The following is a 13,466-nucleotide window of genomic DNA, read 5'->3' as shown; positions in this document are numbered from 1 at the left end:
TCTCCCTTAGCCAAAGACATCCCTCCAGCATTGCTGAGAGCCCTCAGTCATGACACATGCTGTGGACTAGTGACAGTAAAAGACCAGGAAAACCTAAATGCCTGCCAACAGAAGAGTGGTTAAATATATATATGTATACATATACATACATACATATATGTATACATATACATACACACATATATGTATATATATACATACACACATATATGTACCTATATACACACATACACATATGTATGTATACATACACACACACACACACACACACACACACACACACACATATATATTTTTTTGAGACGAGTCTCACTCTGTCACCCAGGCTGGAGTGCAGTGGCGCAATCTCGGTTCATGCCATTCTCCTGCCTTAGCCTCCTGAGTAGCTGGGACGACAGGCGCTCGCCACCACGCCTGGCTAATTTTTTTTTATTTTTTTATTTTTTAGTAGAAACAGCATTTCACCATGTTAGCCAGGATGGCCTCAATCTCCTGACCTCGTGATCCACCCGCCTCAGCCTCCCAAAGTTCTGGGATTACAGGCGTGAGCCACCGCAACTGGCCGTGAGTAGTTAAATATATTACACTTAAATAATGAAGCAAAATATCCATATGCTTAATGTTTCCATATAAGGAAATACTTTAGACATGCAGCTCTCCTGTTTCCTGACCCAAATCAGTCTCTGAGAAGCCATGTCCCTAGGTGAGGGAGGAAGCAGTCAGTGGACAGCCATCTTTGACTGTCTTCTCACCTACCTCCTATGACCAATGGCCAGGAAATTATTTTCCTGACATTTCAGAGTTTAAGAAATAGAGAAACAGGCTGGGCACGGTGGCTCAAGCCTGTAATCCCAGCACTTTGGGAGGCCGAGCCGGGCGGATCACGAGGTCAGGAGATCGAGACCATCCTGGCTAACACGGTGAAACCCCGTTTCTACCAAAAAAAAAAATTACAAAAAAAACTAGCCGGGCGAGGTGGCAGGCGCCTGTAGTCCCAGCTACTCGGGAGGCTGAGGCAGGAGAATGGCATGAACCTGGGAGGCGGAGCTTGCAGTGAGCTGAGATCCGGCCACTGCACTCTAGCCTGGGCGACAGAGCGAGACTCTGTCTCAAAAAAAAAAAAAAAAAAAAAGAAATAGAGAAACAATTGTAGGGTAAGTAGAGTTTGAATTAGGAGACCTGGATTTGGATCCTAGCTCTGCACTTGCCTGCCATTTGAGCACACTGAGATCTTGAAGGATTTCAGTTTCCTCATCTATAAAATGAGAATAAGACCACCTGCCTCCCAGGGCAGTTGAGAGGATTAAATAAAATGACGTATGTGGAAGTATATGGCATACAATGCCTGACACATTACCATCTATTAACTTAGCCCGCATAATCATCCTGTGAGGCAGAGAACACAGGTATTAGCGTCCCCTGTTCACAGATAAGAAAACCAGAAGGCAGGGCCCGGAGGCTCACGCCTGTAATCCCAGCAATTTGGGAAGCTGAGGCAGGTGGATCATTTGAGGTCAGGGGTTTGAGACCAGCCTCGTCAAAATGGTGAAACCCTGCCTCTACTAAAAATACAAATATTAGCCAGGCATGGTGGTTCACGTCTGTAATCCCAGCTACTCAGGAGGCTGAGGCAGGAGAATCACTTGGACAGGAGACGGAGGTTGCAGTGAGCTGAGATTGCGCCACTACACTCCAGCCTTTGGCAACAGAGCGAGACTCCATCTCAATACGATACAATAAATTTTTTTAAAAAACAAAGAAAACTAGGATGAAAAATGGTCAGAAAGAACCTGTATAAGGTTCACCAAGAGCCAGTGGTGATTTCACGGTGCTGGTTTCACCACTCTCGCTTGTCTGATGAATATTATAATGCCTTTAGAATTGTTAAATCTAAAGGTGACAAAATCATAGTTTACAACATAAATTCTGATAGTCTTTGTTTCTTTATGAGAAAATTCCATACTTCTGAAAAAAGTATTTTTCTGCAGATGCTCATTTTGAAAGTTTGGGCCAGAGTGCCCGTAATTTAAATTCTAATTTATATACATACTGTATGTATGTATGTTCCCCTCCAATTAATTCTACGATTAATTACATATTTTGTTTATTGACTTATTTTTTACAATATGGCCTTCATCCCCCCCAAAATCATCCTTTCTTTCCATTTGTCTTACAGATGAGGTAAGACAGACGTGTATTCCTGTTGAGCTGTTAGAAGTGATACTGAGAAGCTCGACTCATTTTTCATTTAAAAGTTTCTAATAATTCGCAGTGTCTACCTCTGGGTCTTCGGCATCAATCTGGTTTAGGTGGATGTCTCCTGTCGTGAGCCACTGGAAAACAACATCCTAAAAAAAAAAAAAGTACATAAATAGGACAGTTGGTTATTTGAAAAAGCTGAAGGTCAGGACTAGAGAATTAAATCAAGAAAAATGATAAAGGAAAAAAGATTAAAGCAGTGATTCAGAAAAGGGTAGCCAGCCTTGAAATCATATGAGAACTCAAAGGTTTTCTTCACCCTAATGCAACTTTTTATTTATTTTCTTTTTTGAGACAGAGTCTCGCTCTGTTGCCCAGGTTGGAGTGTGGTGGTGTGATCTCGGCTCACTGCAACCTCCGCCTCCTGGGTTCAAACGATTCTCCCGTCTCAGCCTCCCGAGTAGCTGGGATTACAGGCGCCTGCCACCAGGCCCGGCTGATTTTTGTATTTTTAGTAGATGGGGTTTCACCATGTTGGTCAGGCTGGCCTCAAACTCCTGATCTCAGGTGATCCGCCTGTCTCGGCCTCCCAACGTGGTGGGATTCTAGGCATGAGCTGCTGTACCCAGCATAATGTAACTTTTATTATCAGAAATTTATAATTTATCTTTAAGCACTCTAACCTCTAGCCACAAACTAAAATTTATTAACATTTGTTCACAATCCTGAATTAATCCCTGTTTACTGTGATGACAGTCTGAAATTAAAACTTTTGAAAAGCAGAATACCAGATCGAGACCATCCTGGCTAACACTGTGAAACCCCATCTCTACTAAAAAATACAAAAAAAAAACTAGCCGGGCGAGGTGGCGGGTGCCTGTAGTCCCAGCTACTCGGGAGGCTGAGGCAGGAGAATGGTGTAAACCCGGGAGGCGGAGCTTGCAGTGAGCTGAGATCTGGCCACTGCACTCCAGCCCGGGCGACAGAGCGAGACTCCGCCTCAAAAAAAAAAAAAAAAAAGAAAAGCAGAATACCTAGGCTGGGCATGGTGGCTCATGCCTGTAATCCCAGCACTTTGGGAGGCTGAGGTGGATGGATCACATGAAGTCAGGAGTTCCAGACCAGCCTGGCCAACATGGTGAAACCCTGTCTTTACTAAAAATACAAAAATTAGCCTGGTGTGGTGGCGCACAACTGTAATCCCAGCTACTCAGGAGGCTGAGGCAGGAGAATCGCTTGAACCCGCGAGGCGGAGGTGGCAGTGAGCCAAGGTGGCGCCATTGCACTCCAGCCTGGGCAACAGAGAGAGACTCCATGTCAAAAAAAAAAAAAAAGTAGAATATGTAGATCTCCCATAATGTATCTAGAGACATCGAAACTTCATGTAAATTCCACAGAAATAAGATCTTAATCAATCTCCCAATATAACAATTATAAGGCTGAAGTAATCTATTTTATGAAGGAAAAAGTTTGGCGGGCGTTTCTTTCTCTCACTGGAATCACCAATGGACAGCTCTGACACGTGCTGTACAGACATGTGCTTCCCCACTCTGCCATCCTCCATAAGACATGTTCCCTTGGTATTTTTTTGACAAAATTGCAATGTCTTTATTTGCCACATCAGTGAGTGAGTGGTCCTCTACAGAACCCTTCCTAATTCCCATTCCATGCCACCGGCCCCTCCTCTCCACGCACACCTTCACTGCCGATACTCAGGTCCCCATTCCTCCTTGCCTGGTGACACCACCGCCTTCCTAACTGGCTCTAGGCTGCCTCCTCCTTTCCACCTTCCACACAACTGACAGAAAAATCTTTCCAAAACATTCCAGAAGTTCTTTCATAAACAATAACAACAACAAAAAGAAGAAACACAGACCTGGCTATGCCCAAGGCTGCTGAAAACCCAAGGGCTCCCTGTGGCTTTCAGCATCAAGTTCAAGCTCCTTGGTCTTACATGTGATACTGCTGTTGAGCTTGTTCCTCTCTGCTTCTCCAGGCTCAGCTCCCACCCCATCTGACATGCTCAGAAACACCCTTCTGGGTTTACTAATTTGTCTCCCTCTCTCTCTCAATGTATTACAAACTTTTCCAAAGCAGGGACTATGCCTGACTCAACTTTGTATTCTCAGTGCCTGGCATAGACTGGGTTCTGAGTAGCTGGTTTTAAATGAGCAAATAAACTTACCAGTATTTTTTAAAATGACATGAAAATAATACTTACACATTGTACATTAATATGATGAAAGAAAAAGCTTACCATGATTTTGCTGTTTTCTTCTTTGTCCAAATATTGATCACTGAACATGTGACATGAACCAAGCACTGCCAGCTTCCCACCTTGGTTCTATTGATGACAAAGCAGGGTCAGATACTCAAATCCCAAGATGCATCTCATGTATCCTAGTCCCCAGACACTTATCAGAATCATGCTAGCAACTGTCTTATATACTGAAGAGTGCCAAATCACACCCAGATTTTTTTTTTTTTTTGAGACGGAGTCTCGCTCTGTCGGCCAGGCTGGAGTGCAGTGGCGCGATCTCCATTCACTGCAAGCTCCGTCTCCCGGGTTCACGCCATTCTCCTGCCTCAGCCTCCCGTGTAGCTGGGACTACAGGCGCCCGCCACCGTGCCTGGCTAATTTTTGTATTTTTAGTAGAGACGGGGGTTTCACCGTGTTAGCCAGGATGGTCTCGATCTCCTGACCTCATGATCTGCCCGCCTCGGCCTCCCAAAGTGCTGGGATTACAGGCATGAGCCACCGTGCCCGGCCCACGACCAGATTTTAAAGTTTAGAAATACCTATAGGCCAGGCGCAGTGGCTCAGCCTGTAATCCCAACACTTTGGGAAGATGAGGTGGGCGGATCATCTGAGGTAAGGAGTTCGAAATCGGCCTGGCCAACATGGTGAAACCTCGACATGGTGAAACCCCCGTCTCTACTAAAAATAAAAAAAAAATCAGCCGGGTGTGGTAGCACGTGCCTGTAGTCCCAGCTACTCACGAGGCTGAGGCAGGAGAATCACTTGAACCTGCGAGGTGGAGGTTGCAGTGAGCTGAGATCGCACCACTGCACTTCAGCCTGGGTGACAGCGTCAGACTCCATCTCAAAAAAAAAAAAAAAGAAATACCAACTATAAGAACTACTACGCTTTAACCTGCCTTTCATTTTAGATACTTCTGTATTTTTCTATTTGGCTTTAAACAAAAACTAACATAAATTAATTCTACATTAGTTGGGTGTGGTGAGGCATACCTGTAGTACTAGCTACTTGGGAAGCTGGGGCAGGAGAATCACTTGAGCCCAGGAGCTCGAGGTTACAATGAGCTATGACTGCACCACTGCACTCCAGCCTGGGAAACAGAGCGAGTCCCTGTCTCTAAAAATTAAATAAATAAATAAATAAATAAATAAATAAATTGGTTCTACGGCATTTTCCCATTGTTATTTATCTTATAAATGAAGATCATAATTTTAAAGGGAAAAAAAGATAAACTCAAAGACAGTCTGTACAGTTAAAGATACCTATGGGTACCAAAAAAAAAAAAAAAGTATTTAAGTAAGATCCAAATAAAAGCTAAGGCAGGCCGGGCACGGTGACTCACACCTGTAATCCCAGCACTTTGGGAGGCCGAGGGGGGCAGATCGCCCTGAGATCAGTAATTTGAGACCAGCCTAGCCAACATGGGAGGCAAAACCCTGTCTCCACTAGAAATACAAAAATTAGTTGGGGGTGGTGGCATGCACCTGTACTCCCACAGCTACTTGGGAGGCTGTGGCGGGATGATTGCTTGAACCTGGGAGGCGAGGTTGCAGTGAGCTGAGATCGTGCCACTGCACTCCAGCCTGGGCAACAGAGTAAGATTCAGTCTCAAAGAAAGCTAAGGCAAGGCTGGGCACAGTGGCTCACGCCTGTAATCCCAGCACTTTAGGAGAGTGAGGCGGGTGGATCACTTGAGGTCAGGAGTTCGAGACCAGCCTGGCCAAGATGGCGAAACCCCGTCTCTACTAAAAATACAAAAATTAGCCAGGCATGCCTGTAATCTCAACTACTCAGGAAGCTGAGGCACGAGAATCACTTGAATCTGGGAAGTGGAGGTTGCAGTGAACCAAAATCACACCACTGCACCCCAGCCTGGGCGACACAGTGAGACTCCATCTCAAAAAAAAAAAGAAAGAAAGAAAACTAAGGCACAAGCATGAGTCATAAAATAACAACTGGTTAATAAGAAAGATTTTCAATACTTGTAATTTTTAACAAATAAAAACAAAGTACTGGCCGGGCGCGGTGGCTCAAGCCTGTAATCCCAGCACTTTGGGAGGCCGAGACGGGCGGATCACGAGGTCAGGAGATCGAGACCATCCTGGCTAACACGGTGAAACCCCGTCTCTACTAAAAAATACAAAAAACTAGCCAGGCGAGGTGGCGGCGCCTGTAGTCCCAGCTACTCGGGAGGCTGAGGCAGGAGAATGGCGGGAACCCGGGAGGCGGAGCTTGCAGTGAGCTGAGATCCGGCCACTGCACTCCAGCCCAGGCGACAGAGCGAGACTCCGTCTCAAAAAAAAAAAAAAAAAACAACAACAACAAAGTACTTTTTGCCTATCAGATAAATAAATATGAAAAAATGATATAAACAGTGCTGGTCAAATTTTAGTGAAATAAGTTCTTTCACACATTGTTGTTGAAACTATTAACATATGCAACAAAAGCAGTCTGAAACATAAAAAATTCTATGCACAGTTGTGTAGTTAAAGTCACAAAAAATTAGAAATAAATCCAAATGTTCACAAAAAAGTAATTCAGAATGATGGAACCTTCTTCGGCAGTTAAATTTCATATTATAAAGGGTTTTCAGTAACATGGGAAAATGCTTCCAACAAATCATTCGGTTAAAAAAAAAGTATACTATAATTTTTTTTTCCAGTTTTAGAGACAGGGTTTCACTCTGTCTCCCAGGGTGGAGTGCAGTGGCACAATCATGGCTCACTGTAGCCTCGAACTCCTGGGTTCAAGTGAGCCTCCTGCTTCAGCCTTCCAAGTAGCCAGGACTACAGGAGCACACCACCACACTCAGTTAACTTTTTTGTAGAGACAGGTCTTGTTATGTTGCCAAGGCTGGTCTCAAACTCCTGGCCACAAGTGATCCTACCTCCTTAACCTCTCAAAGTGCTAAGATTATAGGCATGAGCCACCACACCTGACCTATAGCATAAATTATATAGCTATTCTACTTTAAAGCTTGTGAGGCAAATAAATAAAAATAAGGCAAAGCAAAAGTGGGAGAGAGTGAATAATATGTCAACCTGGGCTGTCTTAGAGTCTTGGAGTAGTGCAATGGGGGAATTTTTTTCTTCTGCTTTATCTCTGTATTGTTCAATTTTTCTACAATTATTGTAACATTTCTACAATATTACCTTTTTTTTTTTTTTGGCGACAGTGTCTTGCTTCACTGCCCAGGCTGGAGTGCAGTGGCATGATCTTGGCTCACTGCAACCTCCACTTCCAGGGTTCAAGTGATTCTCTTGCCTCAGTCTCTGGAGTAGCTGCGATTACAGGCACTCACCATCATGCTGGGCTAATATTTTTGTATTTTTAGTAGAGATAGGGTTTCACTATGTTGGCCAGGCTAGTCTTGAACTCCTGACCTCAAGTGATTCGCCCGCCTTGACCTCCCAAAGTGCTGGGATTACAGTTGTGAGCCACCACACCCAGCCCAACAATGAGCACATACTACTTTTGTAATGAGAAAACCAGTTCAATAGTACAACCACAAAATGAAATCGGTTTTTCTAGCTACATCACATACAGGGAACAGGCATAGTTATAATTTCCCTAGGAAAAGAATTACACTAAGCCAGAGATGTCAAGAGATATAAATACACACATTCCATACATTTTTTTAAAATTGGTTAAAAAAACTCTGACTTGTACCACATTAAAAGCAAATGCTACATAGTCTGCCACCATGCCTGGCTAATTTTTCAATTTTTTTTTTCTTTGAGACGGAGTCTCACTGTTTCCAGGCTAGAGTGCAGTGGCATGATCTCGGCTCACTGCAACCTCCTGGGTTCAAGCAATTCTCGTGCCTCAGCCTCCTGAGTAGCTGGGATTACAGGCACGTGCCACCACACCCAGCTAATTTTTGTACTTTTAGTAGAGAGGGGGTTTCACCATGTTGGCCAGGATGGTCTTCATCTCCTGACCTTGTGATCCACCCGCCTTGGCCTCCCAAAGTGCTGGGATTACAGGCGTGAGCCACCACGTCCGGCCCAAGAGCTTTTAAATAAGGAGGGAAAGGTAATTCCTAGGTACCACGCCAAAAAAAAAGGATTGTTAAAGCTAGAGACATCGAGTTCCCCAGGAAAAAATTAGAAGATCAGCTGGTGAATTCTGTCTTAGGGGACAGATGAAGGCAAATTCAGCAAAATGTGAATTAAAACTCAGTGGGGGCTGGGAACAGTGGCTCATGCCTGTAATCCTAGCACTTTGGGAGGCCAAAGTGGGCGGATTGCCTGAGCTCAGAAGTTCAAGACCAGCCTAGGCAACACGGTAAATCCCCATCTCTACTAAAAATACAAAAATTAGCAGGGTGTGGTGGTACAGGCCTGTAATCCCAGCTACTCGGGAGGCTGAGGCGGGAGAATCGCTTGAACCCGGGAGGCAGAGATTGCAGTGAGCTAAGATTGCGCCATTCTACTCCAGCCTGGGCAACAGAGCTCATGCCTGTAATCCCAGCACTTTGAGAGGCCGAGGTGGGCAGATCACTTGAGGTCAGGAGTTCGAGATCAGCCTGGCCACCATAGTGAAACCCCATCTCTCCCCAAAACAAAAAAATTAGGCGTGCGTGGTGGCAGGCACCTGTAATCCCAGCTACTCGGGAGGCTGAGGGAGGAGAATTGCTTGAACCTGGGAGATGGAGGCTGCAGTGAGCCGAGATCACGCCACTGCACTCCAGCCTGCACAACAGAGCGAGACTCCATCTCACAAAAAAAGAAAGAAAGAAAAAGAAAGGCAATGGGATGTTGGGTCACCGCCTGGGACTAGCTGTGCCCACATTTCTATGGGGTCTCTAGGATAATAACTGGAAAAATAGTTTTCTGATATATTTTCCTAGGATAAACTAAAATAACAGCGACATAATTCTGTGCTATTTTGTGTAATATGTAATATGTTAACTCCATCTGTTCCTGAATGTATTCTCTTTGCACTGAGGGTACAGCCCATAGTCACAGACAGGATTAAAAGTTACTTTAATCAATATGCTGCCATGGGATCGGAAAAAAAAAAAAAGTTATTTTAAAAGTTATAATACAGGTAGCCTCATGCTATAGTGGAAAAGCTTTGGGTTAAGAATAATAATGAGGCGGGCGGATCACGAGGTCAGGAGATCGAGACCACCTGGCTAACATGGTGAAACCCCGTCTCTGCTAAAAATACGAAAAAAAAATTAGCCGGGCATGGTGGCAGGCGCCTGTAGTCCCCGCTACTGGGGAGGCTGAGGCAGGAGAATGGCGTGAGCCCGGGAGGCAGAGCTTGCAGTGAGCTGACATCGCGCCCCTGCACTCCAGCCTGGGTGACAGTGAGACTCTGTCTCAAAAAAAAAAAAAAGGAGCTAGGTTTAGGCCTTAACTTCATCAATTACTGGACAATCCACTGTTTCCCCATAAGCAAAATGTATATAGCTGAGATACTACTTTACACGACTGGCAGGATGACCAATGAGAAAATATGTAAAAGCCTTCTGGAAATGGTCAGGTAGTTTTTATTATTTCGACAATAAAAATAATATCTATACCCACATTTAAGAAAGGCTGTACCTTTGAGTGATAGAAAGCCAGAATGGGTCTGTTAAGTGGGAAGCAGACAGAACCTGTAGACAGAACAGCCACTGCTGGTTTCATGACACTCAATGTGGCACCAAAAGGATACACAAAGGTGAGAGCCCTGTAAGAAATTAAAGAAACACATTCAAATTTTAAAAATATGAATACAAAAATTCTGAAAATAATCTCAATGTTTCTTCAGTAACACGCTTTTTTGAAACAGTCTCACTCTGTCACCCAGGCGGCAGTGCAGTGGTGTGATCCTGGCTCACTGCAGCCTCCGCCTCCCAGGTTCAAGCTGTTCTCCAGCCTCAGCGCCTGCTATCACGCCCAGCTAATTTTTGTATTTTTAGTAGAGCCAGGGTTTTACCATGTTGGCCAGGCTGGTCTTGAACTCCTGGCCTCAAGTGATATGCCTGCCTCGGCCTCCCAAACTGATGGGATTACAGGCGTGTGCCACTGCGCTCAGCTGAGTAACACTCTTTGATTCATTATCTAACACAAAATTTTTTCTAAGCTTTGGCTTGTTAACTTAAAAACTGGGACAACTCTAGCTACACATTTGATAAAGCATTTTAACAAACATGAAAGTAAATTCACAGGAAAGTGGAAATGACTGTAACTGGGAGAACTAAAGTAGCCCCTGATGGAGGAAGGAGGAAAAGGATGGGGCCTCATTCAAGAACTGAACTCCAGCTGCTCTGCATACTAGTATCTTAGTGGTAAATATGTCCTTCTTCCTTATGTTTGGCTGGTGCTATATCTAAGAATGAACGAATGTCACTGGAAGGGCATGTTACCAGTTGAGTGTCACATGGACGGAGGCATAAATATACGCTACGATGGACACTTCTACACAGATCTGCTTTGCAGTCCCTTCTACTCTCCACTGTCCTAACAAAGACTTGTCTTAGATTATCTAGAGTGAATTGTTCTGACCTGGGGCAACATACTCCTGGAGAGGGTGTGGGATAGAGGAGCAAAGGCGGGGGTGCAGATCCTGGGGTAAGGCCAACCCATGCAGGAGGGGCGAGGGTTTTACTGAAAGATGGAGCTCCACAAAGCTTGAAGGAAGTGCTCTCAGAATGGAGAGAAACAGAGATCTCAAGACCAGAGCATAAGGTTAGAAACATGGAAGCACCCATGAGGAGTACCTCATAGAGATTTTAATTTCCCTTTTTCTTTAGACCACAAAAATTCTTTTTAGCTTCAGTTTAAAATTATTTCCCTCCAGTGTTTTTGTTTGATTGTTTTGTTTTTTCTTTTTTTTCTTTTTTTATTTTTTTGAGACGGAGTCTTGCTCTGTCGCCCGGGCTGGAGTGCAGTGGCCGGATCTCAGCTCACTGCAAGCTCCGCCTCCCGGGTTTACGCCATTCTCCTGCCTCAGCCTCCGGAGTAGCAGGGACTACAGGCGCCCGCCACCTCGCCCGGCTAGTTTTTTGTATTTTTAGTAGAGACAGGGTTTCACCGTGTTAGCCAGGATGGTCTCGATCTCCTGACCTCGTGATCCGCCCGTCTCGGCCTCCCAAAGTGCTGGGATTACAGGCTTGAGCCACCGCGCCCGGCCTGATTGTTTTGTTTTTTAAGACAGGATCTCACTTTGTTGCCCAGGCTGGAGTGCAGTGGCATGAACATGGCTCACTGCAGCCTCAATCTCCTGGGCTCAAGCGATTCTCTTGCCTTAGCGCCCTGAGTAGCTGGGACCATAGGTGCATGCCACCACACCAACTAATTTTTCTATTTTTTGTAGAAATGGGGTTTCACCATGTTGCCCAGGCTGGTCTTGAACTCCTGAGCTCAGGCAATCTGCCCACTTTGACCTCCCAAAGTGCTGGAATTACAAGCATAAACCACCGGGCACGGTCTGCCTCTGGTGTTAATCTTCCCCATTCCTTCAGTAAAGTCTCATCTACCCTATGACTTTGTTGTCATATGATGAAAGAGAAGTGGTACCTGGCCCACATTCTCCAAACTCGGCCTTCTACCCCTACTTCAGCAGTATCCCAGCAAGGTGGATTACAGCCCATGATCTCTGGGCCAGAAGCAGAAGAAAACAAGCAGTTGTCCATGGAGAAAGAAAAGGAAGAGGGGAGAAATAGTCATATGGAGGTCAATGCACATCTATCCCCAACACTTTCCCCAAATGCAATCAATGGAAGGTGATTCTCAAGGCATAAGGGAGAATGGACACTTGAGAAGTAAGATAAAAACTATCTGCTATTATCATTATTATTATTTTGAGATGGAATTTTGCTCGTTGCCCAGGCTAGAGTGCAATAGCGCCATCTCAGCTTACAGAAACCTCTGCCTCCCGGGTTCAGGCAATTCCCATCCCTCAGCCTCCCAAGTAGCTGAGATTACAGGCACGCACCACCACGCCTGGATAATTTTTGTATTTTTAGTAGAGATGGGGTTTCACCACGTTGGTCAGGCTGGTTTCAAACTCCTGACCTCAGGTGATCCACCTGCCTCAGCTTCCCAAACTGCTAGGATTACAAGTGTGAGCCACTGTGCCTGGCCTATCTGCTATTATTTGCACTCCTCTATTTCTTTAATTACTACTAAAAAAATCAATGAGACTAGGCCAGGCACAGTGGCTCACACCTGTAATCCCAGCACTTTGGGAGGCTGAGGCAGATGGATCACCTGAGGTTAGGAGTTCAAGACCAGCCTGGCCAACATGGTGAAGCCCCCATCTGTACTCAAAATACAAAAATTAACCAGGTGTGGAGGCGGGCACCTGTAATCCCAGCTACTCAGGAGTCAGGAGAATTGCTTGAACCCAGGAGGCGGAGGTTGTAGTGAGATGAGATGGTGCCATTGCACTCCAGCCTGGGTGAAACTCTGTCTCCTAAAAAAAAAAAAAAAAGAAAATGAGACTGACGTTTTGATAAGACTTAGTATAAACTTAAACACCCATCCCCAAAACAGAACTTTCCAAACCACATGTGAATGAATAACATTAGCTCAGTGAAAAGTTTTGGAAACAGTTTTCCTAAAAGAGGGAATAGCTTGTGTAAAGTCCCTAAGATGAGTATGAGCTTCGCTTACTTAAGGATTGAAAACAAAGTGTGGCTACAGCAGAGTGAGAGAAGGGAGAAGGGACATAATAGGAAATAAGAATAAAGGAGAATCTGAGACTCCAACAGGCAAAGATACTTCAAAGCACGACGCAGGACAAGTCCCTATCTCAAAGCCTACCAGGAAGCTGTGCTTCCTCGATAATCCAGGAAAAGAACAACCAGACATACTCCCTTCACTATAATTAATTACAAAGTCATAATGCAACGACAGGTAGGGTACTCTGCTTTAAACTTTACAAAGCACTTTCACAAATATCACCTCACTGAAATTCTCCAACAATTTTGTAAGGTTAACATTGTCCCCAGTACACAGATAGGGAAACAAACACTAACAGTTACTATGCCTTGGATCACCCTTAGCAA

The 13,466-nt window shown here is 44.8% G+C and overlaps 1 protein-coding gene across 4 annotated transcripts in view; it reads right to left on the bottom strand.

Annotated features, from left to right (window-relative positions):
* The window catches only part of IFT52 (intraflagellar transport 52), a 59,671-nt gene that overhangs the window by 26,168 nt on the left and 20,037 nt on the right, over positions 1-13,466 (bottom strand). For all 4 annotated transcript variants that reach the window (XM_010384296.2, XM_030915576.1, XM_010384295.2 and 1 more), the window contains 3 exons: positions 10,015-10,141; positions 4,457-4,543; positions 2,280-2,348 (listed from right to left, as the gene is read on the bottom strand). In XM_010384296.2, the coding sequence (XP_010382598.1) occupies positions 2,280-2,348; positions 4,457-4,543; positions 10,015-10,141 (283 nt within the window). The remainder of the gene's footprint in view (positions 1-2,279; positions 2,349-4,456; positions 4,544-10,014; positions 10,142-13,466) is intronic.

The sequence above is a fragment of the Rhinopithecus roxellana genome, chromosome 13 (assembly GCF_007565055.1).
Source record: "Rhinopithecus roxellana isolate Shanxi Qingling chromosome 13, ASM756505v1, whole genome shotgun sequence".
In the NCBI taxonomy this organism is placed as follows: Eukaryota; Metazoa; Chordata; class Mammalia; order Primates; family Cercopithecidae; genus Rhinopithecus; species Rhinopithecus roxellana.
This window is presented reverse-complemented; position numbering and strand designations above follow the sequence as displayed.